Source organism: Macaca fascicularis, chromosome 2 (assembly GCF_037993035.2).
Source record: "Macaca fascicularis isolate 582-1 chromosome 2, T2T-MFA8v1.1".
NCBI classification, from domain to species: Eukaryota; Metazoa; Chordata; class Mammalia; order Primates; family Cercopithecidae; genus Macaca; species Macaca fascicularis.
In genome coordinates this window covers 43,293,981-43,319,025 of record NC_088376.1, presented here as the reverse complement: position 1 = coordinate 43,319,025, position 25,045 = coordinate 43,293,981, and the positions used below count along the sequence as shown (strand labels likewise).

The window sequence follows — 25,045 nt, the reverse complement described above, 5'->3', positions numbered from 1 at the left end:
GAAAAATCTTCGCACTTTCTCTGTGCCAATCTTGAGTGTTGTTTCATACAAGGGCCCAGGCTGAACACCAGGTGCTGCTAATTTGGGGGCGCTGAACGCCTTCTCCGGGGACTGCTGTGATGGTAGTTGAGGCAGGGTTCAGCCATGGCTGCCCGTTAGGCTCCTCCACCATTCTTATTGAGCTGGGTGGGGCTCTAGCATCTACACGTTTTTACAAGTGCACTACTTTATTCGAATGAGGACCACTGGTGCAATAGCATGGGCCTGGGACTCAGGGTCAGAGGATCTAGGTCCAATCCTGTCTTTCTTGGTAATCATCTGTGTTATCCTGGGCCAATCACTCAACCTTCCATATTCCAGTTTCCTCCTTTGTAAACAGGAACATTTATATCTGTCTGACTTGCCTCCCCAGGGACTCGATATAGCTCAGAAAGGACTATAGGTGCATGGCCACTGACCCCAGCTCACACTGCTTTGTATTTGTCTGCATATTCTTAAGCTGTTGTCTCATTGGGATGCTGGCTCCTGGATTATGATAGGAGCACCTCACAGGGCACTGCACAGGCTACTGAACTGCGTCCCAAACCTCTACCTTCCTGCATGAAGGTCCCAAAGAAAAACCTGTCCTTGGCACTGACTCCTACATAGACTTGCCATATAAATAGGGAAAGCCAGGCACCTCTCGGTTTCTGTATCCAGAAAATACATTAACATTTATTATAAAGATCAATTGAAACAGAGAACATGGTGTTCTTGTAGCAGTGTAATGAGGAATAAAACTGGAAATAATAATGATTATTATAGTAACAACATCAACTAAATTAATGGAACGCTGATTTATGCATGTGATGCTACTAAGTAATGTCATACTTTATTTCAAGTGTATTTCCCCTATTCTACCTATGGGGAAACTGAGGCTCAGAGAGATTAGCAGTTCCTCAAAGGTCACACCTTAAGAAGTGGTCAAGCTGAGATGGAAAATTTAGCTGTCCAACAGCAGAGGGCGAGCTTCAGCTCTTCTTCTATATTGTATTTTTACTGTTACATCTGCTGTGGTTGTTATTTATTTTGGGTGTTTTAGCAAAAGTTGTATTTGAAATGGGAAATTGTAGAATTGTAACTAAATGCAGAGTTGTACAATTTGCATAAGATCTCGGGATGTTTGTGTATGTGTGTGGGGATGGGTGGGTGTAGTGATAAGAGCATAGGTTTGGATTTAGTTGGATCTAAGCTGACATTCTAGTTCTGATACTGACTGTATAACTACTTGTGACAAGTTATTTAACCTCTAAGGAATGTTTTATCCTTAAAACTGCAAAAACAATAAGGCTTTTATAAAATAACTAATAGAGACCTGTGTTTAGAATAGTAATAGCTCACACAGATTATCACACTTCCTTTGTGCCAGGCACTGTTCTGAACACTTCATGAAGTCATTTAATCCTCATAAGAACCCTATGAGGTAGATACTACTGAAACACCCCTTTTACAGACAGGTAAAGTGAGACACGGAAAGGCTAAACAACTTGCCAAGGTTATCTAGCTAATAAGTGTTAGGGGACTTTAACTACCAAGCCGTGAACTTCTTGCACAGGCCCAGCATGCTGAAAAGCCTAACGAATGGTAGCTATCATTACTATATACGGCAGAGGTTTTCAAACTGCTATTCTCAATTAGCAGTACTTTATTTGAAAGATAGCTTTTGGAAATCTTCCTGTATATAACACAGTCAAGGTGGAGCTTCTTTGTTTGAAGTAGGAATAAGGAGGCCTCTGTCACCCGCATCTCACTTACAGCAGACCTAAAGCACTTCTGGGAATGCTGGGGTTCTGAGGAATCCAGTTTGAAAACCGCTGATTCCAGCTTTTACATTCTTTGTGTCTGTACCCCTACTTTCCCCACTTTTCTGCTCCTGCTGTACCTCAAGCCAAGCCTGGAAAATCAGCAGCCAGAAAACCAGAGACCAGAGTATATCTTGGCAGGGTTCCTCTCAGGCTCCTGCTTTTCTTCCACATCCTCCTTGGCTGTGTCCATGTCCAACCATCTGGGACAAAATGGGCAGCCGCTGGGGTAGGGGTGGAAGGGCTGGGCTAGAGACTCACCGGTTTTGTCTGAGTTGCAGAGGATGGTTTCCTTCTCGGCTCTCACACCAGGGCTGGGGCCGTGTTTCATCCACATGGTGATGGTGAACTGGTCGGTCAGGTTCTTGGGCACAATCCCATCAGGGATTTTGGCGCCCTGCCTGCCATCGAACTTGAAGATCATCTCGCTGCTGTCCACCAGCAGTCCTGCAGTCCAGTTGGTGGCAGCACTAGGGGATGGCAAGAGGTCAATGATGCCAGAGGAGGCTCCTGCAGAGGGTCGGGAAAGAAAGGACAATGAGTCATTCCTAATGGGGCGGTGTCCTCATCTGTTTTCTGCTCCTGGGTCAAGATGAACTACTCAGTGTACTTACTCAGAGATGTCTGTGCCTAACCCTGAGCTATGTGACTTAGGAAAAGAAGTGCCAAATGCTATTCCAGCCCCTGAGTTACTTATAATTTTCTTGGGGAGGCATCAGTAACTTACAGACAAAGTGCTGCACGTGGCAAGATAGGATGCAAGAAAAAAGTGTTGGAGGAATTTAGAAAGTTGGAAAAACCCTGGGGACTCTTACTAGCAGGGAGGGTTCCTGGAGAAAGCCAGGATTTGATTTGGGTGGATGGATTCGCTCACACACCTATCCATCTGTTAACCTGCCAGTCATCTACTGAGCACTAACCATGTGCCAAGACCCCTGCTAGGTGCTGGCTCTACGAACGTCAGTCAGACACAGTCCCTGACATAGAGGAGCTCAGAGCCAGCAAGCTGACAAAATGTGATCAGGGCTGTGATTGGGAAAAATTCTTTATCCTGATCCCAAGAGAAGGAGCATGAGCCACTCATTACACTTTTTTACAAATATGTATTGAGGCCAAATGATACAGTGGTTGAGAACACAAATTTTGAAGTCAGCAGAACTTGAATTTGACACCTGGCAGCAAAATTTGCTAGCTTCGTGACTATGAGCAAATCAGTTGACCTTTGTGACTCTGTTTCCTCTTCCCAGTGAGTTGTGAGGGTTGAATGAGATAATGCATCAGGCAGTAGCATGCTCACTGCATGGCGAAGGTTCACTCGGTGTTAGCTATCACGTTATCATTGTCATTATTATTTCTGCTGCTACTATAATAGTACTCAGGTTAAGGCACGAAGACTTCGTCTGAGGCAGCAGGAGTGGGGCAGGTTTATTTTAGAAGAATCACCAACTTTGTGGAGGGCGGGGCTGAGGTGAGAGGCGACAACTGGCCTGCCAGAGAAGACTGGATTGTCCCGCTGCGTGGGTCTGGGGCTTCTGCTGACTCTCCACAGAGGCTCAAATACAGAATTCTTTCCATCCTTCTGTTCCATACACAAACAGGGCTCAGGCGCTAGGGGAAGGAGGGCCAGGAACTTGCAGTCATTTTCAAATAATAAGAGTCAGGGAGTCTAAAGTGTGACCTGTGTTGGACGGGTAGGGGCATGGGGGCTCTTTCCTGGTATGGCACTGACCAGTCAGTCATAAACTCTGACGGGTTTAATGGACAGTGGTTGTGTGTATTACCTGCCAATTGCCCAGGCTTTGGATTTTTGACTTTTGTATATCAGAGCCTCATCTTACCTAGGGTATGGGTTCCAAAGACAGCCATTACAAAAAAAAAAAAAAAAATCTCCTACCATTAAAATGACCCTTTGAAGATTCCTCAAGGAAGGTGCCATGTTGGAAATCAGTCTACTTGTTTGAAAATGTTCAACTCAGCCAGTTTTCCCTCAGTCTGTGGAGGAGATCATCAGGTCTATATCCATTGGCTAGCAACAGAAGGTTATGCTATGTGAAGAGCACGTATCCTTAGAGCCCAGATGCTCTGCTTATCACCATGACAGGTTCACTCTGGGAGAGGCTTCTGGAACTGTGGTGTCTGTGAAGGTGGAGATTAAAATCTCCCAATTCATGCTCATGCTGTAGCTTGTATTTATCAAAGGGAAGTGTGGGCAGAGTTGACAGTATTATTTACATGAGTATTTCCTAGATATTTTGCCTGTTACTGCACCTGACATATAGTAGGCCCTCAGTTAATATTTATAATTGCCTTTTCTCCCACTCAGGGCTCTCTCACAAGATGCTCCTGGAAATTCACCCAATGCTGAGGTGGGCCCCTCCAGCCCCTTGTCCACGCCCCACGCCTCTCCTCACACTTACCTGTTCTCATCCCCTGTTGCTAACTCCTTAATTGATATCCATGTTACTTATGTGATAAACTAATTTATACAAATGTTTTAATGGCCAATAAAATTTTGCTGTCCTTTAATACCACCCTCCACAGATATTTCTAAGAAAGACATCTATCAAGGTGGTAGCAGAGAGAGATTTGTGAGTGGTTTGGAAGTAGGAGATACATGGTTTTTTGGGGGAAAGTGCATTTTCCTAGTGCCCCTGTAATAACACAACATGGCAATAGCTTCTTTGACCTATTAAGTTGAGTCTGATACCAAAACTTGTCCAGTGTGAAGACAGCTGGTGACAGGGGTACACACAGAGTGTGTTGGTTCCTGAAACCTGGGGTGGCCAGAGAGATGCAGGCTGAGCACTCAGGGCTTCTGACTTCTAGCTCAAGCCAATGGGACTAACATGATCTAGCAGGGCCCGGTGCAGAGATGTGTGTGTGGTGGCTGCAGAGGCCAGCTTTGCCACCATGTGGAGCAGCTGGGCCTCCACATGGGGGAAGCAGGGTGGGGTCTAGCAGGGCTTGAAACTCCACCACCAGAGGGTCCTTTTTTGGCTAAGGACATTGCTGTTCCTATAGTGTTCACACTTCAGTTAATACCTTAGACTAGTGAAGAAATCGATGGTGAATTTCCTTCCAAACAGGTTTGGATACATAGAGAGATGTACACAGCAGAGAGGACCATGCATGGGGTCATGGGGGATGACATCAAGGGAAGATTGGTAGACAAAATTGGTTATAAAATAACCCAGTGCTGGTCAGGGTTATTCTATAGATATATCCAATATTTACATAACTATTTTATTTTATTTTATTTTATTTTATTTATTTTTGAGACAGAGTCTCACTCTCTCACCCAGGCTGGAGTGCAGTGGCGCGATCTTGGCTCACTGCAACCTCTGTCTCCCAGGTTCAAATGATTCTCCTGCCTCAGCCTCCTGAATAGCTGGGATTACAGGCATGCACCACTATGCCTAATTTTTGTATTTTAAGAAGAGATGGGGTTTCACCATGTTGGCCAGGTTGGTCTCGAACTCCTGACCTCAGGTGATCTGCCCGCCTCGGCCTTCCAAAATGCTGGGATTACAGGCGTGAGCCACTGCACCCGGCCCACATAACCTTATTTTTTATAGTTACAGAACTTTATTGTTTTCCTATGAAGTCTTACTAGGCACAAAATGAGTAGCAGTCCTGAATTAAGAGCCTTACATGTGTTTTTTTAGTTACTCTTCTGTGCGGTGAATATTGTTAAGATTCCAGGTTACAGATAAAGAGCCCTAGGCAGACCGAGTCCAGGATGGCAACCAGCTAGCAAGTGGACCCATCACCAGGACCTCCCAGCTCCAAAGCCCATGCTCCCCATTGCACCTCCTCAGTGGACCTGGAGGGAGATCTTGTAACCTTCTACTCATTTTGCAACCATAGAAACTGAGGCCCAGAGAGGGGAGACGACTGGACCGAAATCAAAGTCACAGCTAGCTAGAAGCAGGCCCAGCTCTCAGACACCCAGTTAGTGTTCTTTCTACCACACACCCAGTGTTTAGGGGGCCAATCATACGACCTGCCAAGCACAGCCTAGTCACATGGGACTCCACTTCCCTACACAGGCCACTGCTCTGACAGAGGGGCACATTGAGGACATACGCCCTGGCAAAGCCATAACGTGGGGCTTTTTGTCTTCCCCGCTGAGTGGGAGCGGCAGGCCACTTTCCTTAACCCGCAGATGTTGCCTGCCAGAAACCATCAAGCTGCATTTAACCAGATGGTGCAGACTTCCACAAACTTAACAGATTGTATTTCATTTTTTGGTACACTTAAACAAACAGAGAAGATTTATTTTCTCCACGGTTTTTCTGTCTCTCTTCTCCCCAGGGATCCCTTGGGAAGGCAGTGGGTAAACAGAATGCATCACTTACAGTGATGATGCAGCACTGTCTACACATCAGGGTGTATTTAAGATGCTCCTTTGGAATCCTCCGCGAAGGTCCCTGGTGACCCCAGGCTGCTGAGGATTCACACTGGTCTTGTATACAGCAGCTGCAGCTTGAGTACTGGGGATTGAAACCAGGGATGAGGTCCAATTTGACGTCCCTGGGCCCTAGCAGGATGGGGAAGCCACTCAGAGCCAGAAAATAGAAAATACACACAACGAATGAGGCAGATTTCAGGGCATACTGTGGTACAAAAGCCCCAATGGGGTCTAGGGATGGCAGTCACTGTCTGACCTTATTAACTGATGAATTTGCATTCTTCTCTGGATGGCCTTGGTGAGCCCAGAGGGTCCTTAGCACTTCAAGGAGCCTGTGGCAAGAGTGACTGACATGGGGCCACCAGTTGTGCCTCCTCAGGATCCACCCCTAGGCATGGGAAAGGGCAGGGATAAGTGGGGAATCTCAGGGAGAGGATCCAGTATAATCAAGGACACAGGCCTCACTCTGTAAGATATTCTCACAATTGGCAATATCAACTCCATATTATGCCAATAGATGTTTATGTAATGTCTAAGTTATGCCAGGCACTGCCATGAGGATGCAGCCATGAACCCAACAGAAGTAGTTCTACCTCGAGGGATGCAATGAAAGTCTTTTATTTTCTGAAGGAAGAAGCTCAGTGGGTGGAGGAGTTCAGTGATGCAGAATCTCAGGGGAAGCGAGGGAGGCCCTCTTGACAAGTGCTGTATCGACTGCTGGGACTTTGTGGTGGTAGAATGTATTCTATTCACAACACAAATCTCTGACCCACTGATATCAGCTTGGCCATGAGACTTGCTCCAATGGATGAAATACGTGTGCATGTGACATGTGTCATATCAGAGCAGAAGCCTTAAGAGCCCGTCTGTGGTTCACCATGCATCTTTTCCATCTACCAGGAAATCAACAATGTTTTACATCAAAGCTGTTCCATTTTCCTGGATCCTGGTGGGGAGCTAACATGGTGCAGAGCCACAGCCAATCCAAGAACACGTGGTAAAAATGTTAAATAAACCTTTGTTATTTTTTTTTTTTTTTTTTGAGGCGGAGTCTCGCTCTGTCGCCCAGGCTGGAGTGCAGTGGCGCGATCTCGGCTCACTGCAAGCTCCGCCTCCCGGGTTCCCGCCATTCTCCTGCCTCAGCCTCCCCAGTAGCTGGGACTACAGGCGCCGCCACCACGCCCGGCTAATTTTTTTGTATTTTTAGTGGAGACGGGGTTTCATTGTGTTAGCCAGGATGGTCTCGATCTCCTGACCTCGTGATCCGCCCGTCTCGGCCTCCCAAAGTGCTGGGACTACAGGCTTGAGCCACCGCGCCCGGCCAAACCTTTGTTATTTTAAGACAGTGAAACTTGGCAGTCAGTTGTTAACCTGTCTTACCCTGACTGATAATCCACATCAGTGATTGTCATTGGCAGTTAAAATTCCCATTTCTCTATCCGTATACCTTAAGCATAGGCACGGAGGACTTTCTGATGTCCTTTCAGGAGTTCACATGCTATTGATCCCACAATGAAACTATCATTTCGCTTCTAGAATCCTAGAAAAGAGGAGTTCCTCCAAGGCCCTGGAATCAGAAACTTGGATTGCTAGGTGAAGCAAACTAGGTTTTGCTTCATCTGTGTGGTTGGCCAGGATCCTGAGTGAGAGCCATGGATACCTGGTTGCTTTCCAGCTTGGTATGTATTTGCCACTGCAGGCAAAATCCTCCCCCCAACATAGTGGGCCATGTTGAATTGTAGTTGCTTAAATGCCCTGCAAGAAATAAGCATAAGAAAGAAGCCCACTGCTCACTGTCAGCATCCACGAGTCAGTGTGTGCAGCCCTTTGCTGTTGTATGAGTGGGGATCTAATCAGACTTCCAACAGGTGTTCACCTATTTTGCTTAAAGCAAAAGGCCCATTTCACCTCTCTGAGAATGGAGGCACTGGCTATGACTAGGAGACTGACACTGTCATGCTGGGAAGCTCCAGCTCTTTAGCAACGTCTTAGAGAAATCCATCATGGCTTCCTGTAGTTGGGCTATTATGAGTGTATGAAAACCTCTGATGGTGGTTATTAGTGAGAACAAGTTCTGCTGAGCTGCAAGGTGCACTAGAAAACCATGGACTTTTATAGCTACTAAAAAATTGCATTGTAATTTTCTTAACATGTCTGTCTTCTCCAGAAGGCTGAATTGTTTTTATATGTTAAAAACATTTAAAAAGACACATAACAATTGTACATATTTATGGGGTACAATGCAATATTTAGATGCATGTATACCTTGGGTAATAATCAATTCAGGATAATTAGCAAATCTACCACTCAAATATTTATCACTTCTTTGGGGGTGAGAATATTCAAACTCCTTTCTTCTACCTATTTTGAAATATACAATACAGTATTATTAACAATAGTTGCCCTACTGTGAAATACAACATTAGAACTACATGGTCTTTTAATCTCTACATTATTTTAAGAGTTGGCACGGCATCTGAATACTCAACAGATATTTGTTGAATTAATAAATTTGTGCAGGAATGAATGAATGAGCGAGCCCTCTACAAAAGTCTCCTGGGCTCACAAGTATATAAATCCTGAGAACAACTTAGGGTCTGGTCATGTGCACTGCTCTGACACATGAACCATGTGATTTTTGCAGTACACTCTCACTCTATGTTCTTTTGTTCAACAGGACCTGCCCTCAGCGTTCTTCACTCCACCCAACACAGCTGACCCACACATCATGTACAGGAGGTACTGGCCAGCAGCCAGGAGTCCTGTGGTCCCTATGAGGAACCACCAAGGTTCCTGGCCTCGGTGCCACCAAGGGCATATGCACCACTGACTACTTTTCTAGTTTCTGTAATATGTAGTGATGTAAGGCCATCAAAGTGGACCTTTTCTTGGGCTGTTGTTAATGTCAAATTTAATTTGGCCAAGAGGTCTCACTGAGGGCTTCTCTGTCATCTCATACTCAAGATAGTTCCGTGACACGCATCTCTGGAAAGTCTGGTGCCTAGATGGCAGGGTCCTTCATGGGGATCTATGAATTCAGAGGAAGTGATAAGCAGTTGGCCCCGCTTCTCTAAGAAGCCTGGCTTCAGGTAGAGCAAAGGAAGGTGGGGGCCACTTGAGTTACATCTGACCCCACAAGCTAAAGGGGACACAGAGGTTCAGGGGACCTCCATTTTTTTTGTCCAAAGCAGAATGGCAGTGTCTCCATGCATAAATCCATGAAGCAATATGCCTGACATCCAATGCTTCCCTAGGCCCAAAGAGGCATTTCAAGTGCTTCTGCATCTACTCAAGTACCTCCTGACAGCAGGCTTGACACCAGCTATTGTCCAACTCCCACTTAAACCAGATTCCCTCGCTGCTCCTGATGGGGCCTACATTGCAGGAGGAGGAAGCAGGTGGGCAACGTCCAGATTTCCATGATGACCCTCTGAGGAGATATCCATGGCTAGGTTACTGCATGACTACAGCTTCACAGAGGAGACTCCAGAACTCAAACTACCAAGGTAGCTCCATAGACTGACTCCTGGTGTGCATAGAGGGCAGGCAAATGCTGACTGGAGGGAAGGGTTTGGAGAGGTGAAGGGGAGAGAGAACATCCTAGTGAGAGGAGAATGTGAGTGAAGGCTTATGGATGAGAAGGAACCAGGCAGAGGGACCAAAACAGGTGCCCTGACCAAGCAGAGGCAGAACATCAGGGCAAAATGTGCTGCAGTAATGGATCAGCAGGTGGAGGCTGATCTTTGGGAGGGTCGAGAATCAGGCTAGAATGTGGTGCCCACACCTGGGTGTACCACAGGCAACTGCCGCCGTTGTCCCTTAGATCTGCCCTTGATCCTGGATACCTAGCTCTGGTTGGCAGCGCCCTCATTCAGTTAGACACTCACACAAGAACCTTTTTAGACTCCTCTCTTACTCCTGACAACTAATCAATCATTGAATCTTGCTGATTTTGTCTCCAAAGTCTGTCTTAAATTCCTCCTTCCTGCCACTCCCCTGGTTCAGAACTCATTATCTCTTGCTTAGACCATGGCTCCAATACCCTAATTGGTCTCCCTGTTTCCATCCAAAGTCAATAAAGATTTGTAGGATAAAAAATGCATGAATACTGAGGCTTAGATGGTCATGGCAGCTCCCCAGTTGGGAAGCCCAGCAAGAAGCTTGTCTACCATCCACTGGAGACACACAGAAACTTGTCTCTGGAACCGAAAGTACCCTACAGGAGTCAGGTATTACAACCCAGCTTCCATTGTAGAAGTGATCCAGCCTACATTTCCCTTACGGGTGGAGAGAACATGAGTCCCTACATGGAAGCTGACCCCAGGATAGGATTTGCATCTGGGCCTCACTTATTTGCTTTTACCCTTTTTATCTGAGCTCTCCTCCAGTGCAGTTCAAAAGCCAGGCTTCTAATGTAGAGGCAGGACTGAGCCTGCTCAGCAGGGTTATTGGGACAGGATTCTCATAGGTGTGGGGGGCAGTGCTATGGAGAGAAGCACAGACTTCTGTCCTTCAAAGGGCGGCTCCCAGCACCAAATAAGGCCGCGTCTTGGGGGAAACTGCCTTGCTGGATGAATTCACCTGTCCTGCCAGGCGATGTTGGCAGCACAGATAGAATGAACTGTGTTAACATATGAGATGCAATTTTGTTCGAAAATTTGTTCCTTCAGGAAATCCTTATCACACTCCCTATCTCCCCATCTCTCTCCAGCAACATTCAAAATCAAATCACAAGTGCATGCCCTTGGGCTCATCTGATCTTTAACAAGCTGATCCCATCATCTCTTCTAACCTGGAGGAGTTTAGGAAATGAGGCTAACCCACAGTGGCCTGGGGTTGAGTTGACTTATAATTCAGGTGCATGGGGAGGAAAATGGGGTATTCCTTCAAACTCAGATGTCATCTTAGGTGGCTTCTCTGCCACAGAATGGAGGAGAGGACTGGAGGCAGTTTTCTGCCTTACAACCATTTTTGCAAGAGCTGTATGGAACACTGAAGTTGTGGTGATTTTTCCGATCTACTGCATCATTCTGGAGGGGTGTGCAGTCCCATAGGCCTTCCCTGCCAGCCAGGTGACATGAAAAATGGAACATGACAATATCAACCTAGGTTTATTTCACATTCAGTTCTAAATATTTCTACTTGGTTCCTTGGGTTAGAACAGCGTGGGTGAAGGGGTGTGTGTGCTTGTGTGTGTGTATGTGTGTATATGTGCATATGTGTGTGTGTGTGTGAAAGTTGAGGGAGAAAAACTGCCCCAAAGATAGTAGTGAAGAGGACCACCTTGGGGCAGGCTAGACTGTGCATTCGCAGCCTCCCTTTCTTTTGGAGGAGATGCAGTTACCTCCAAATACAAGCCCAGTGTAAGAGTAAGCCCTTTCCTAAGCTCCCAAACATGGCTGGAGAGTCCAGTGTGAGTTCCTGAGTATTTTGGAAGAGAGTAAGGAAGAAATGAACTATGTGCAAGAGTAGGAGCGAAGGAGGCCCATCAACATGTCAACAGTCTGAGTTACAAAGCACATGAGGTGCTTCTCGCCTTATGAGATGCTCATTTTCTCATTCCACAGACTCACTTGAGAGATTTACATTCTAGCTCCAGAGGCCTGGATGGATAGCCTTAGTGAATACTGAACTAAAACACCCATCATTCAGACAGACTTACTTGCAATTCCTGGCTTTGTTGCTTTCTATCGTGTGACCTTAGACAGGTCATTTTCACTCTCTGGGCCTCAAATTTTTCATCTCTAAAATGGGATGGGTGACCTCCTCATGGTGAAGACAGGAGAACTAAATAAAGTAATGCATGTGAAGAGGCTGGCAGGGCATGCACAGCAGGTGCCCAGTGAAGCTGGCTTTCCTCCATATCCACCTTTCAGAGCACCCCTCCATCAGTTTTGCTTCCTAACTCCTGGCCTGCCTCCTTTCTTGGGGTGCCATCTCACAGCCAAATGACAACAAGCCCTCTCTGTCTGTCACAAGTGAGTATCTTCCTTTGTCCACCTTCACCCTCATCCCAAGCTCTTCTCTGCAGTGGGCAGCCAGACTCAGCTTCATGGGCATGTGATCTTGTTACCCAGGGCAATGACTACATGACAGAGCTGAATTTCTACCCTGTCCTAACTTTGCTTATCTTTAACACACAGATTGCCTGGATAAAAAGTTCCCTTTGCAACCAGACCAGCTGAGACTGGTACATAGAACCAAGATAGTTGACCAAAGGACTTCAAAAAGACCTCAGGCTTCATGATAATCTTATTTCCATGCTAAATGATACTCCCTCCAGCACCATGACAAATGACAATTGCCACGACAATGACTGGAAGAAGCCTTAAAAGGACTAAAAGGGAGGCAGTACTACTGGTTCCAGGAGGTTCACCACCCATTTCTGGAAAAGACATGAATATTCTTTCCTTTGCTTTTCATGTCAAGTCCTTCATTAGAGAAATCCTGTCTCTTAAGCCCCTCACCCTCACTTGTTGAGAAGTTGATGGTGAGCCATGCTCCTGCTTCTCAATTCCACGGCCACTGAATAAAGCCTGCGCTGCTTGACATTCACTTTTGGTTTTGTGTACTGGCTTTGTGATACTGAGTACGGAAAGACCCCATCCTTGGCAAGACCAGCTTTGTCAATAACAACCTGAGTAGTCACATAGGGTCCAATGCTTAGTTGTGTATCCTTGGTTTAATGCTTTGCTGTCTCTGTTTTAAAACTCTTGTTAATTTTTGAAAAAGAGCCCCAAATTTTCATTTGCATTGGGCCCCACAAATTATATAGCTGGCGCTTTGGGGAGGAGACCAATCTCTTTCCAGGTGACTGACACTACTAACTCTTCATACTGGGTCTGGTCTGGTAGCTTCTTCTAAACCAGTGGGGCAGAAAGGAACTCGTGTTTCTTTGGGCCCTGCCCTAGGTATTCTTGAAAGTATTGTGCCATTTAATCCCTGTTTTACCAAAGAAGAGCAAAGGCTTTGCCTTTCCATGTCACTTGCCCAAAGTCACATAACTAATAAACGGAGTCTGAGTCAGGAGTCTAGTGCCAAAAGCTGGGCCTTCCAACCCGTCTGCCACAAGTAAACTTAAAATCCATCCAGGAGTTACACATATCGGTGCAGGAAGGGAGGGCTGACTCTTCCCTGAGATAATAAGATATGCTTTTTTTGGTATACATCATTTAAAAGCAATTAATTTAAAAAATCCCCAAAGGGAAAAACCTACCACATAACTTCTGAAGGGATTTCTCAGAGTAGGTCTCCCGATCACAACCCTTCCCAATGTAATTAGTCTGCAGCTCCGCGACGATCTGGAGGGAAGACACGGCTCCATCGCACATCTCCAGGTGGATGCTGGGGAACAGGGCCATGCTCCCGGAGCCAGGCTGGTACTCAATCCTTTTGGTCCAGTCTAAACAAACAGGGAAAGGACGAAAAGTGAATCAGGTGCAGTCAGTTCTGCTGGAACATTTCTTTTAGAAGTGTGAATTTGTTCCAATGAATTATTTGCCCCAACATATATATTAGATATTAGAGAACAGTCTGAGAATAATGGCAGTTTTACATTTGCTTATGCAAGGTTTCCTCCCTGAGAAATACTCGGCAAATGCAGAAAACTGCACCCAGCTGCACTGAGCCACGTAGGAACACACAAAACACGCGCAGGCACACGCACACTCACATGAGCACACACACACACAGTCACACCTTCAAACATATACCAGCTACTCAGTTCACCAGTGTCGTGAACCACACCTGTCCATGGCTGCAGTCACAACTCTTCATTCATTTCCCAGATACTCCTTCAAGGACTTCACAACAACACACCAGAGGCAACCCCCACCATCCCCAACCTTTGCTTTAATATCTCAAAGTGCATTTTTTAACTTTTATTTTAGGTTTAGGTGTATAAGTGCAGGTTCGTTATATAGGTAAATTTGTGTCACGGGGGCTTGTGGTACAGATTATTTCAGTACCTGGGGGAGGCAACCCTTCTTACATTCATTTCACAGGCAAACGTCAGATCTCCTCGAGGTAAGATGCCATAATTATTGTAGTATTTGTGTAATATTGTGCTAATGTTTTCTCTTTCTCCTTTTTTTAAATGTGCCACTGATGATATTTTTGAGTGTTGTGCCTCTCGCCCCATTTTTCAACTTTGCCTCACGTGCCTTCTTATAAAACAAAAGAAAGCATGGTTGTTTAGGCATCTCATGAGTTCACAAGGTACGGTGAAAGGATTCTCAGACACTCAGAACTGTGAGTCATTGAAGTAGGTCTCATGGTCTTGTCACTGCTTTTTAGTGAAACAATAATGTGGAGATGATAAAGCATTAGAGAGGAACAAAATCACAATTAAAATGATACCATGCAAGAACAGAGCAATCAACACATACAAACTCTACAAGTGAGTGTACACAGGAATTGACTGATATAATAACAGCAGCACCTGAAAGTCAGAGTGGACTCAAGGCAGGCTCCCAGTGACTGATGATGACGTGTGTTTGCCTGCCACAGCGGGCATCCCATGCTCTGCGAGGACACATGTCTGAGATGGCTGTGCAGCCATCCTCAGCCAGATTTGTGTGCAGAAGAGTGATTCTGAGTCATCAAGCAATGTGAGTTATGGGTGCTATTAGTTTACTAATCCCAAATGTTTGTCACATACAACATTCCTAGATGATATCCCTTTGCTGAAGTAGAAATAAAAATCTATAAAGTTGCCTGACCTCACCCATGAGAAACTCAGAAAGTCCTTCATTGTGGGACTCGGTATCAGGCTGCGGTTACCAGAAGACTCCTCAGTTCCCAGTGGGCCACTGGCACCACCATGTGATACCAGTATCTTGGAAGAGGCTGGGCTTTGGGGCTAGCCAGATGGCTTTGTTCACTGAGCAACCATTTGTTCAGGGTTTGTTTCTATGTGCCAGGCTCTGCTTGGAGTACAAAGGGTATAGCAGTGAACAAGTCAGGAGCCTAGGGAGAGAGGCAGGTGATGAATAAGCCTGTGCTGCTCTGACAGAGAGGAGTAAGTGCTATGAAAGGAAAAGCCAGTGATAGTGAGGGGCTCCTTTAGCTTGAGAGTTAACCTCTGAGCTGAGGCCTGAATATCAAGGACAAATGCATTGGGGGAAGCCTCAGGGAAGCATGTGTGAAGCAGATGCAGCAACAATCTTGGCTTGTCTTTGTAAGGTCAGGAAGTTCTCGCGCAGGTTACTGAAGGTCTCCAAGCCTCAGGCATCTCATCAAGAAAATGGGAACCATAGCACTGAGCTTACAGTATTGAGGTAGGGACTGAGTGTGAAAATGTGTGCATTGCAGGCAGTAGAGACTGATCAATGTTGTTCCCTGGCAAGGAAGAAGACAATCTGCCCCCATGCATCACAACTTTGACACATTTCAGGTACTTTGCAATCTGACTTTAGCTCTGAGCCCCCACGGTCACCAGCTGCCCTTTACGGGGTTTTCTCAGAGTGTCTCACAAGAAGAGAGTGCACATTATGGTTGTGAGATTCATTCCTAGGGTACTTACAATAAGAGGATGTTTGGATGAGAGTGACTAATTGTAAAGGAGAATATCCCCAATTCTATGTTATTTTCCTCATAGTCTTTAGGAGCTGTATCTGGATTAGCCCATCCCCTCCCAGAGGATGAGATCATGAAGTTGCTGCAGCCCATGCTCCAAAAGCCTCAAGTGCAATCTTAAGGACAAACCACTGGAGCAAAAGGTGGCTTTTTGTCTGGTGGATCTAAAGTCATAGTGCTATAGGAAGCCCTCCACACACACGGCCAACCCTGTAGTGTCCTAGGTACAAAATGTTTCGTGCCACTGTGTATTTGATTGTGCTATTTCTTCTACTTGAGTCTCCCTTTCTATCACCATCCCTCTCGCTACCTCCTCCATGTGACCTTCTGGGATTTCTCCAGTCTAGGTCGATGCCCTCTCTCCTCCATGCTTCTGCAGTATTTTCAACATTAGACGGTAGAATTAGACTCTAAGCTTCACGGTGCCTCTGAGGCCCCATCATTGCTAGTCAGTGCCTGGCACAGAGTAGATGCTCACTAGTGGTAGAAACTGTGACAGAATCCTACAGGCTATCTTTTGATAGGAAACATTTGCTGGGCGGATCTGGGCAGCGCCAGACATCTAACTTTGATTGCTGCCTTGGTAGCACTTCTTGAGCTGCAGACAGAATCCATGGCTTGTTTGCAGCTTCTCTGGTACTGACCCCACCTGCCTGTATCTTCACTCCTGCTGAACCATCTATCCCTTCTCTATATAGAACCATCTCTCTCTCCTCTCTCCCCAAACCCTCCATAAACTCCCTTTCTGTACATTGAAAATGGAGAAAGCAGTTTTGTGCTGGAAGCAGGAGCTTGGTGTGCACCCTGCAGCACCAGTCTTGAGGTTCTCCTGTTTCTGCTAGTTCAGGAGAGCCCTCTCACAATACCTCCCCTCTGGTCATGGTCTCTGGAAGCCTCTTCTCTGGAGAAACCCAAGACACCCAACTCATTGATTTCCATTATTCGGCAGAGGCTGCAGGCATCTCTTTCTCATCTAGATATTTTGGTGGTTATCCATGATGAGAAATTCCACCTCAAATCTTTTAAAAAGGAGTTCAAATAAACAAGCAAGTAAATCGTGAAGGGAAAAGCCAGGAAGCACAATCCTGTAGGGTCTTCATCCTCTCGCTCACCCCCTAGCTGGGAGGGCAGGGCCCTCTCTGACCACCAGGGAGAAATCAGGTATAAAAGAGTTTTAGGAACATCACAATTGCCAGTTGCTTTGGTGGCCTCAAGAGGCTTGTTTTTGAGGGTTTATAAGGAGCAGGCAAAATTGCAACCATATAGTAAAAGAAATCAGTGGAGCTTTCTGAGTACAGTGTCCTTGAGAGAGTGAGACGCTCATAGAAACATCTTCCATTTTCCAAGAAGGAGTTAGGGTGGGGTTAAGAGAGCAAAAGGCAAGTCATCAAGTTCAGCCTTTACCACTTGATGTGTCTGTCCCTCCTCATCTCCTGGAGGGTAGGATAGCATGGTTCTTAAAAGTGTGAATGTTTAATTCTGCATACCTGAGTTTAAATCCCACGCTTACCACTTACTGTGTAACTTTGGGCAAATCACTTATGCTCTGTGAGCCTCAGTTTCATCTTCTATAAAGTTTGTATCTACCACCTCGGATTTTGGGGGGATTACATGCAGAGTCATTTCAGCACCAAACATAAGGACTACGTCCAATAGATATATTATTGGTAAATTATCGTTTATTCAATAACACTTATTGCAAGAAATAAGAGGAAATCAAGGACTAAGCATCGACAAGGTGCCAAGCACTTTTACATCTATCCTTTCACTTAATCCTTTCAGGGACCCAGTGGGGGAGTGTCACCTTAATTGCACAAACGATAAAACCATGGCTAAGAATTGGTGTGACTTGCCCAAGGCCACATAGCTTTCTTTTTTTTTTTTTTTTGAGACGGAATTTTGCTCTTGTCACCCAGGCTGGAGTGCAATGGTGCTATCTCAGTCCACTGCAACCTCCGCCTCCTGGGTTCAAGCAATTCTCCTGCCTCAGCCTCCCTAGTACCTGGGATCATAGGCACCTGCCACCGCACCTGGCCAATTTTTGTATTTTTAGGAGAGACGGGATTTCACCATGTTGGCTAGGCTGGTCTTGAACTTCTGACCTTAGGTGATCCACCCACATCGGCCTTCCAAAGTGCTGGGATTACAGGCCACATGGCTGTTTTTACAAAAGCTCCTCCATTATTCTGAGGATTTGCCAGAACTGAGACAACTATAATTTTTACAGATTCATGTTTGACATTCAATTTATGCTAATATTTAAAAACAAAACAGTGATAATCCCAATGTTGGCAAAAGATCAAGAAGTATTGTCAGTTTTATCAGTGTCTGACCTTGACGGTAGCTTACGGGGCTGGAGGTTTGCTTTGACACTGAAGACTGCAGAAATCCAGGCTTGAATCTCAGCTCTGCCAAATGCGAGTCATGTGAATCTAACAAAGCTGCCGTCATCTTATAGCCTCCGTTGATTCATCTGCAGATTGGGGAAAATTATATCCCCTCCTGGGTTTATGGTAGCACGAGATATGCCAGGCTAAGGGCCTAACGCAGAGACCTTCCCACGAAGGCTCGGTATGGAAATATCCCACCCATTGGTTCATGAGTGTCTCAAACTTCTCTGAACTGTCCTGCTTGGACACAAAATCTTTTTAGTTTATAAAGGGCCTAGAGACTACTTTATGAATTGCGGTTCAATTTTTTTCTTAAGTGAAGAGAAAGGGAGCAGCCTGCCCACTGTTTTAATAATTGGGCCTAAATTACCCTGTAAGTATTCCTGAAAAAGCTATTGGGATTTAAACTCCTTCTTTGTGGATTAAGAATTTAGAAAGATGATGATTTTATTATAACTACCTCTACATTTGGGTATCTTATGTTTTCTTATCAAGAGAGCATTAACCACTTGGAAGTTTTATATTAGATGCCTCGAGAGGGAATAAAGCTAATCTAAGAGATTTCTGGAAAGCATAGGCTTTGGGGCTCTTGTAATCTAAGACGTTCAGTCCATTGTCCCAATTCTGTGGTCAAAAACGATGCAGAAGAATAAAAGGGAAAGAGGCAGGTGTGGCAAAGACATGCTTCCTTCCTTAAATGTGCACGCACAGGAGCCTCCGGTTCCTCCTGGTCTCAGCTTCCAATGGCTGGAGATGCATCAGGATTTCTAGGAAATTGCTGGGTTCACACAAAGTGAGTGGCTGGATATTGGGATTCTGGGGAGTGAGAGGATGGGAATGGGGTACCCCAGAACAGGAACTGTTCAGGCAGCTGACACTGCAGCCAGATCTGCAAGCAATCACTATCTGCCATCTTTTAGGACTTTCTCTAAGGGATGGGTGGCTTTGATTTGGGCACCAAGGGTCTTCCTCTCCTACTGGAAGAAGCTAGGAGGGTACCTTTGCTCAGCAGGGAGTGCCATCATCTCCACTGACCATCCAGTGCATCTGAATTGGGGGCAGGTCAGGAAGCAGAGATGGGCTGCATAGGTAAATGAAGGTCAGATGATGAATGCTGGGGAAGAGGTTTGGATTTAATTGCAGGACCAGTAAGGAGCCATACATAGGATGTTTAGTGTGGGTGTGAAGTATCCAGACTGCTTCAAAGTCGTCATTCAGCAGCTGGGCTAGTCCTGGTGTTCATTCGAGAACAGCAGAATACTCCTGATAGCCACCCCTCAATCAATCCATGCAGGTGTCACCACTGACAGGGCCACACCAGAGGGAACTAACTTCACTTCATTGAAGTTTAGTTCAATTCTGTTTAGTAAAATTTAAGAGCGTTAACCCTGCAACTAGACAGATTCAGATTCAGGGAGCATGCCACACCACAGGCAGGGGAGTGGGCAGAGGAGAACCTGTGTCAGCCAGGAGGCAGAAGGAAGGTGAGAAACTGTGGACACAAGGCTTTACTGTGGCTTCCATGGGAAGAAACAAGTAAGGCAGGGCAAGCATTTTAATATTCACTAGTTTGAATAATTCCAGCCAGTTCTTGGGCATAGTTGTCTGGTACCTGACCCTGGGGTGATTAGGGCAGGTGAATGGTGTCCCAGAGTGTGAGAGCCCCAAAAAGGGATGTTTGGGGGTGTGGGCTCCAGATTGGCTGGAGTGCATATAAAAAGTGAGAGGGTGAGATGTTTAGGATCTCTGAGAATCAGCCAATCCCAAGAGGAGCCGTCCCTCCAGGGTCAGTAAGGCCCCCAGATGTCAAAACATCAGAATATATACTAGAAAATAACAGACATAGTTAATACAGCATTGCAGATGAAGGGAATGCCAGACTAGAAGAGAACTCCAGGGTGTCTTCTTCAGGGCCTCGTGTCTGTACAGCTCCAGGTTCAAGTGGTGCCATTCAGATGGAAATGATGTGAACAGTACTTCCATTTCTGAGTGTACAACCCAGCAGCTGCCATGCCTCAGAAGGTGCAGACATATGTGAGGCTGAGGAGGGCTTCATGGGGCCCTGGTGTGGGGTGAGGCACTTTGGGGCCAGATGACAAGGACCTTGGATGCTGGGCCAGGGAGTGGGTTATTTAGAGCATCAGAAACAGACTCTTCAAGGCCTTTGTGGAAAGGAGTGGCAGAAGCTGACTAAAACCAGAAAAGAATGTCTTGCTTCTTGCTTTTAGGAATTCATATTCTTTTTACATTTCATCAATTGCTATTATGGGTCTACAACTATCAGGTTGGAAATTCAGCTAGAAGGAGGCGGGGGTGGTGAGGAGTCAGGGAGACCGGAACTTCAACCCTGGCTCTACAAGCAGTTTCATGCTCAGAAGGGCCCCATCTTGGTTGAACGCTCTGCTGTGGCTGTCTTAACTTTCTTAATAATTTTTTTTTTTTTTTTTTTTTTTTTTTTTTTTGAAACGGAGTCTTGCTCTGTCACCCAGGCTGGAGTGCAGTGGCCAGATCTCAGCTCACTGCAAGCTCCGCCTCCCGGGTTTACGCCATTCTCCTGCCTCAGCCTCCCGAGTAGCTGGGACTACAGGCGCCCGCCACCTCGCCCGGCTAGTTTTTTTGTATTTTTTAGTAGAGACGGGGTTTCACCGTGTTAGCCGGGATCGTCTCTCGATCTCCTGGCCTCGTGATCCGCCCGTCTCGGCCTCCCAAAGTGCTGGGATTACAGGCTTGAGCCACCGCGCCCGGCCCTTTCTTAATAATTTTTAAACAAGGGGCCCCTTGTTTCCATTTTATACTGGGACCCACAAATTATGCAGCTGGTCCTGCCTTACCAGCTGAGCAACCTTGGGCATATTCTTTAACCTTTCTGATCCTCACTTTCTTCTTCTGTCGAATGGGGACATTAATTAATTGCACCCAAAGGAGTCCACAGAGCATAACTGCTAGGAATCAGGGCTTTGGAGTCAGACCCGGGTGTGAATTCCAGCTCTGCCACTTGGTATCGTGTACTGTGAGCAAGCCATATTTTCCCTTTATGTTTACTCATGCAAACATTCATGATATCGTGACCAATTTTAGAGTTGTATATAGGGTTTCTATGAGATAATAAATACAAACCACTTATCCCTGTATCTGACACATAATAGGCACACACATTTTTGAGCATTAAATTATGTGGCTTTTTCTTTTCCAATTAAAAACACACACAGGCACCATTTAAAAAGAAACAAAACAGGAATTCTCTGCACTCAATTACAAATGTAAGGAATCCTATCTTTTCCTTTATTACTGACCCTTTTCCATTTACTATGTCTTATTTTCACAAGAGTATTTTATTACTTTTTAATTCCTACTAAGAAGAGATAATTAACTACAAAAGGAAAGCGGGGCAAGGATCCATATCTCTGTGCTATATCCTCAGTGAAGCCTCAAGGCTGTGATTGTTGCTGTTCCTCTGCCTGTGTACTCAGTCCCTGCCCTTCCTAGGACTGGTACTTCTCTTCATCCAGGTCCCACCTCACAGGTGACTTTGTAAAGGAGCCCTTATTGGTACTGGCCTCACCTTGATGAGTCTCCCCAATCTCCACCGCAGCCTCTCCCTGAGAATTTACTTATTCCTTTATGTCCCGTTCCCACCCAGGAGCATGACTTGTACGTCACTATTCAATGCCTGGCACATAAAAGGTGCCTAACAAATATCTATGAAATGAGTGAGTAATCAGATGTATGAAAATCAGGACACACATACACACAGATACACACCCAGACATATAGACATGCACACTCCAGTTCCCACATAGGATGGTACACCTTACTTATCAATCATCTGCTTAGCCCAACCAGCTGCCAAAGGACAGGCTGCCGCTAGGCATTAAAATGGAAAGGATTCGAGACATGGCTGCTGTGTGTGTATGTACATGTGTGTTTGCATGTGCACGTGTGTGCTGTGTATGTGTGCACACCCCCCACCCACCTGAATTGAAATGTCTGTGGACAAATGTGAATGCTGAAACTGCACTTAAAACTGGCTTCAATTGTTCCATACATTTTTAACCTTTTTAGTCCCCTAGACATTCTCAATAAATGTCAAATGAAAGAACTAGAAATCTGTTCTCAAATTTTGTCTTGCTCATGACGTTCTTTCCAGTTTCCTGATGACAGAGGGGATATAATTTGGCCCCAAATCAACACTGTGATGACTGACTCTGACCTAAGAAAAGCTTCTCATCTATCTGGCAGACCTCAAAGTCATGCACATTGGCAGAGACTTTGGGGCCTTATTCTGGTAGCAACTGGGAAACTGCAGGCAGCTCCTCGCTGAAGCCCAGGCCAGGCCCTCCTCCCTGGCCTCTCACCTGCCAGCCAGGAGAACTGGTGCCACTAGTTAAGGACAACGTGTAAAGACAGCTTGCTGAGCAGACTGCATTGGAGAGATGGCTGGCTCAGGCCTCTGAGACACCACATTCCATTCCTGGCAGCCTTCGGCCTTCCCCATGCTGTGAGAGGAAACCATCCTATCCTGTGTGGTTCCCTCATGCCGGCAGGAGCCTCCACTACCCACCAAGTCTCCAATCTTGCTAGTGTTGGGCACTACCTCTTTAGAGCCTATGCCAAGCTCTCCTTTCCTTTTACCCTGGCTCTCTGGGCAGGGGGGGGGACCGTGGGTCAGCAGCTAAAGTTGAAGTGAACTATGTGGTGTTCAGAAGCCTGGACCCACCCCAGGCTCGGCTGCAGCTTTCTCCCAGTCCCTTCAACCCTAAAGACCCTCAGCTCACATCCTTCTCGGTTCCCAAACAGAAACACATCCAGCAGAACCGATGCTGGAAAGGTACAGAAACCAGGCACTTCAAAGCAGCCCTTCTGAAAGACAATCCTTCCAAGATCAATGAACTCAGTCAACCAGGGCACCTTCTCTTGGATGTACAGAAATGCTTCTCTCTTATGTACAATAAACATGAGCATCTGCCAGGCAATTTTTTTAATCTCTTGACAAATGTATTATTAGTGTAAAGATGGAGCAGTGGTTCTTTAAGAATCTTTACTTTTATGGCTTTGAAAAACATTCACAATTGAAGGGTACAGTTTTCATGCCCATATTTTTCAATTTTTTTGAAAAGATGGCTTATGTATACTTTTCATATTCTAGTTATGTAAATCTCTTTTTAAGCTATCAATTGCACACAGCTTCAAAACTTTTTTTTTTTTTAAATGAAAGGACCGTTTTCCTAGGTGGTACTAGAGTGCAGGATTTTCCATTTCACTGAACAAGAGTCTCAAGCTGAAATCAAGTTCTCACTTCTACAGGAAATACAGTCTAAATCTCCAGAGTCTGTTGAACATACTGAGACCCCCAATTCCCCATGTGTGAAGGTGGGAGAGGTGGCTCTCTAACAGGGCTAGGAGAGTACACTGTCACGAATGGTTAGCAAGATGCTTGGCAGAATGTATCTCAGTTTTCAAAATGACCAGACTTTGGCCCAGTAAATAGACTCCAGAGAAGGGTAACCAAAATTCAAAGACTTTTGTACTAATTGCCATTGCATTAAAAAGAACAACAGAAGCATGCTGACATATGATAATCACATGGCCCTATCTAACTACAAGGACACGGTCAAGCACATTTGGATACACCTATAGAAGGGGACGTTATGCAGCCACTGAGGGGGTCAGTGAGGTTTTATGATGTGGGGGAATAAATATGACATAAGGTTTAGTGGAAAAAGAACATAATGTTCAAATGACTATGCATTGAAAGGAAAAAACAATGTAATATTGACAACACTGCATTCATTGAACTACAGGAAATTTTTATTGAGTTTATTTTTTAAAATTATTTTCAAATGAGGATAAGAAATTATAATTTAAAAAAATTACATTAAAAATATCATGGCAGCCCAATTGCCACTTACTACCTCAGGTTCTCTTAACAGAATGCAGAGCTCATAAATCTTGCCTGAGAAACATCCTTCTTCCTTGCCTAGGGGTGCCCACCTGGGCAGCCAGCCAGCCAGCCTCTTTCTGTTGTCACAAAGGGCTCCTGTTGGCCAGTGTGAGCCCCACCCATGCATTAGACATGGACTGCTTTGTTGGCATTTGGTGATGAGGTTGTTAGAAACCCAAGGAGGCTGAGCGCCTGAGGAGTAAAAGCCTTAGAATTTGACAAGGGATGACATACTGTTATTATAATATTTTCTTCTGGATCTAGAGCCTGAGAAAAGGGCTGAATTTCCCTAGAAGCTCACCAAGGGTGGAAGATTCAGCATGTGTGAAACTGTCATTAACCAAACCTCCCAGCAGGTAGAAGCTCCCTACTCCTTGCCTGCCTGGTTCAGCCTGTGTGAGGGTGGCTGCTGCAATCAGGGATGCAGAGTCTCAGGCCAGAGACAGACACTGGCACTGGGGAATGCAGAGAAGGAACACAGCTTTCTCAAGCACTGTCCACCAGCAGAGCCTTGTTACTAAAATGAGAGTAACAAAATAATAATACTTGTCTTAAACTGTGGCTGAAAGTGAGGTCATATTTTACTCTAAATACCAACCTTCACCAACCAAGAACTCATCAGAAATGAGTCCTCCTCTGAATGCCTTAGTTTTCAGAGGCCCCAGACAGGTTCTCCACATTCCCCACACAGGTGTTCCTGGGCTTCCACTCCTACCGGGGCCCCACTGTCCATGCCTGCTGCTCATGTGGCCAGGACTGGCCCTCTTCACCTGCCCAGGGAACACCCAGGCCACAGGGGTCCAGACTGGCTGGGCTCCATGGAAGGTGGGGAGAAGGGGCCCTCCCCAAGGAGACCTACATTGTGCCTTTGCCAGGTGAACTCTGG

General features: G+C 45.7%; 1 protein-coding gene across 3 annotated transcripts in view; it reads right to left on the bottom strand.

Annotated features, from left to right (window-relative positions):
* Positions 1 to 25,045, bottom strand: part of CLSTN2 (calsyntenin 2) — a 642,750-nt gene that overhangs the window by 101,408 nt on the left and 516,297 nt on the right. For all 3 annotated transcript variants that reach the window (XM_045386874.3, XM_005545930.5, XM_074031163.1), the window contains 2 exons: positions 13,469 to 13,654; positions 2,103 to 2,351 (listed from right to left, as the gene is read on the bottom strand). In XM_045386874.3, the coding sequence (XP_045242809.3) occupies positions 2,103 to 2,351; positions 13,469 to 13,654 (435 nt within the window). The remainder of the gene's footprint in view (positions 1 to 2,102; positions 2,352 to 13,468; positions 13,655 to 25,045) is intronic.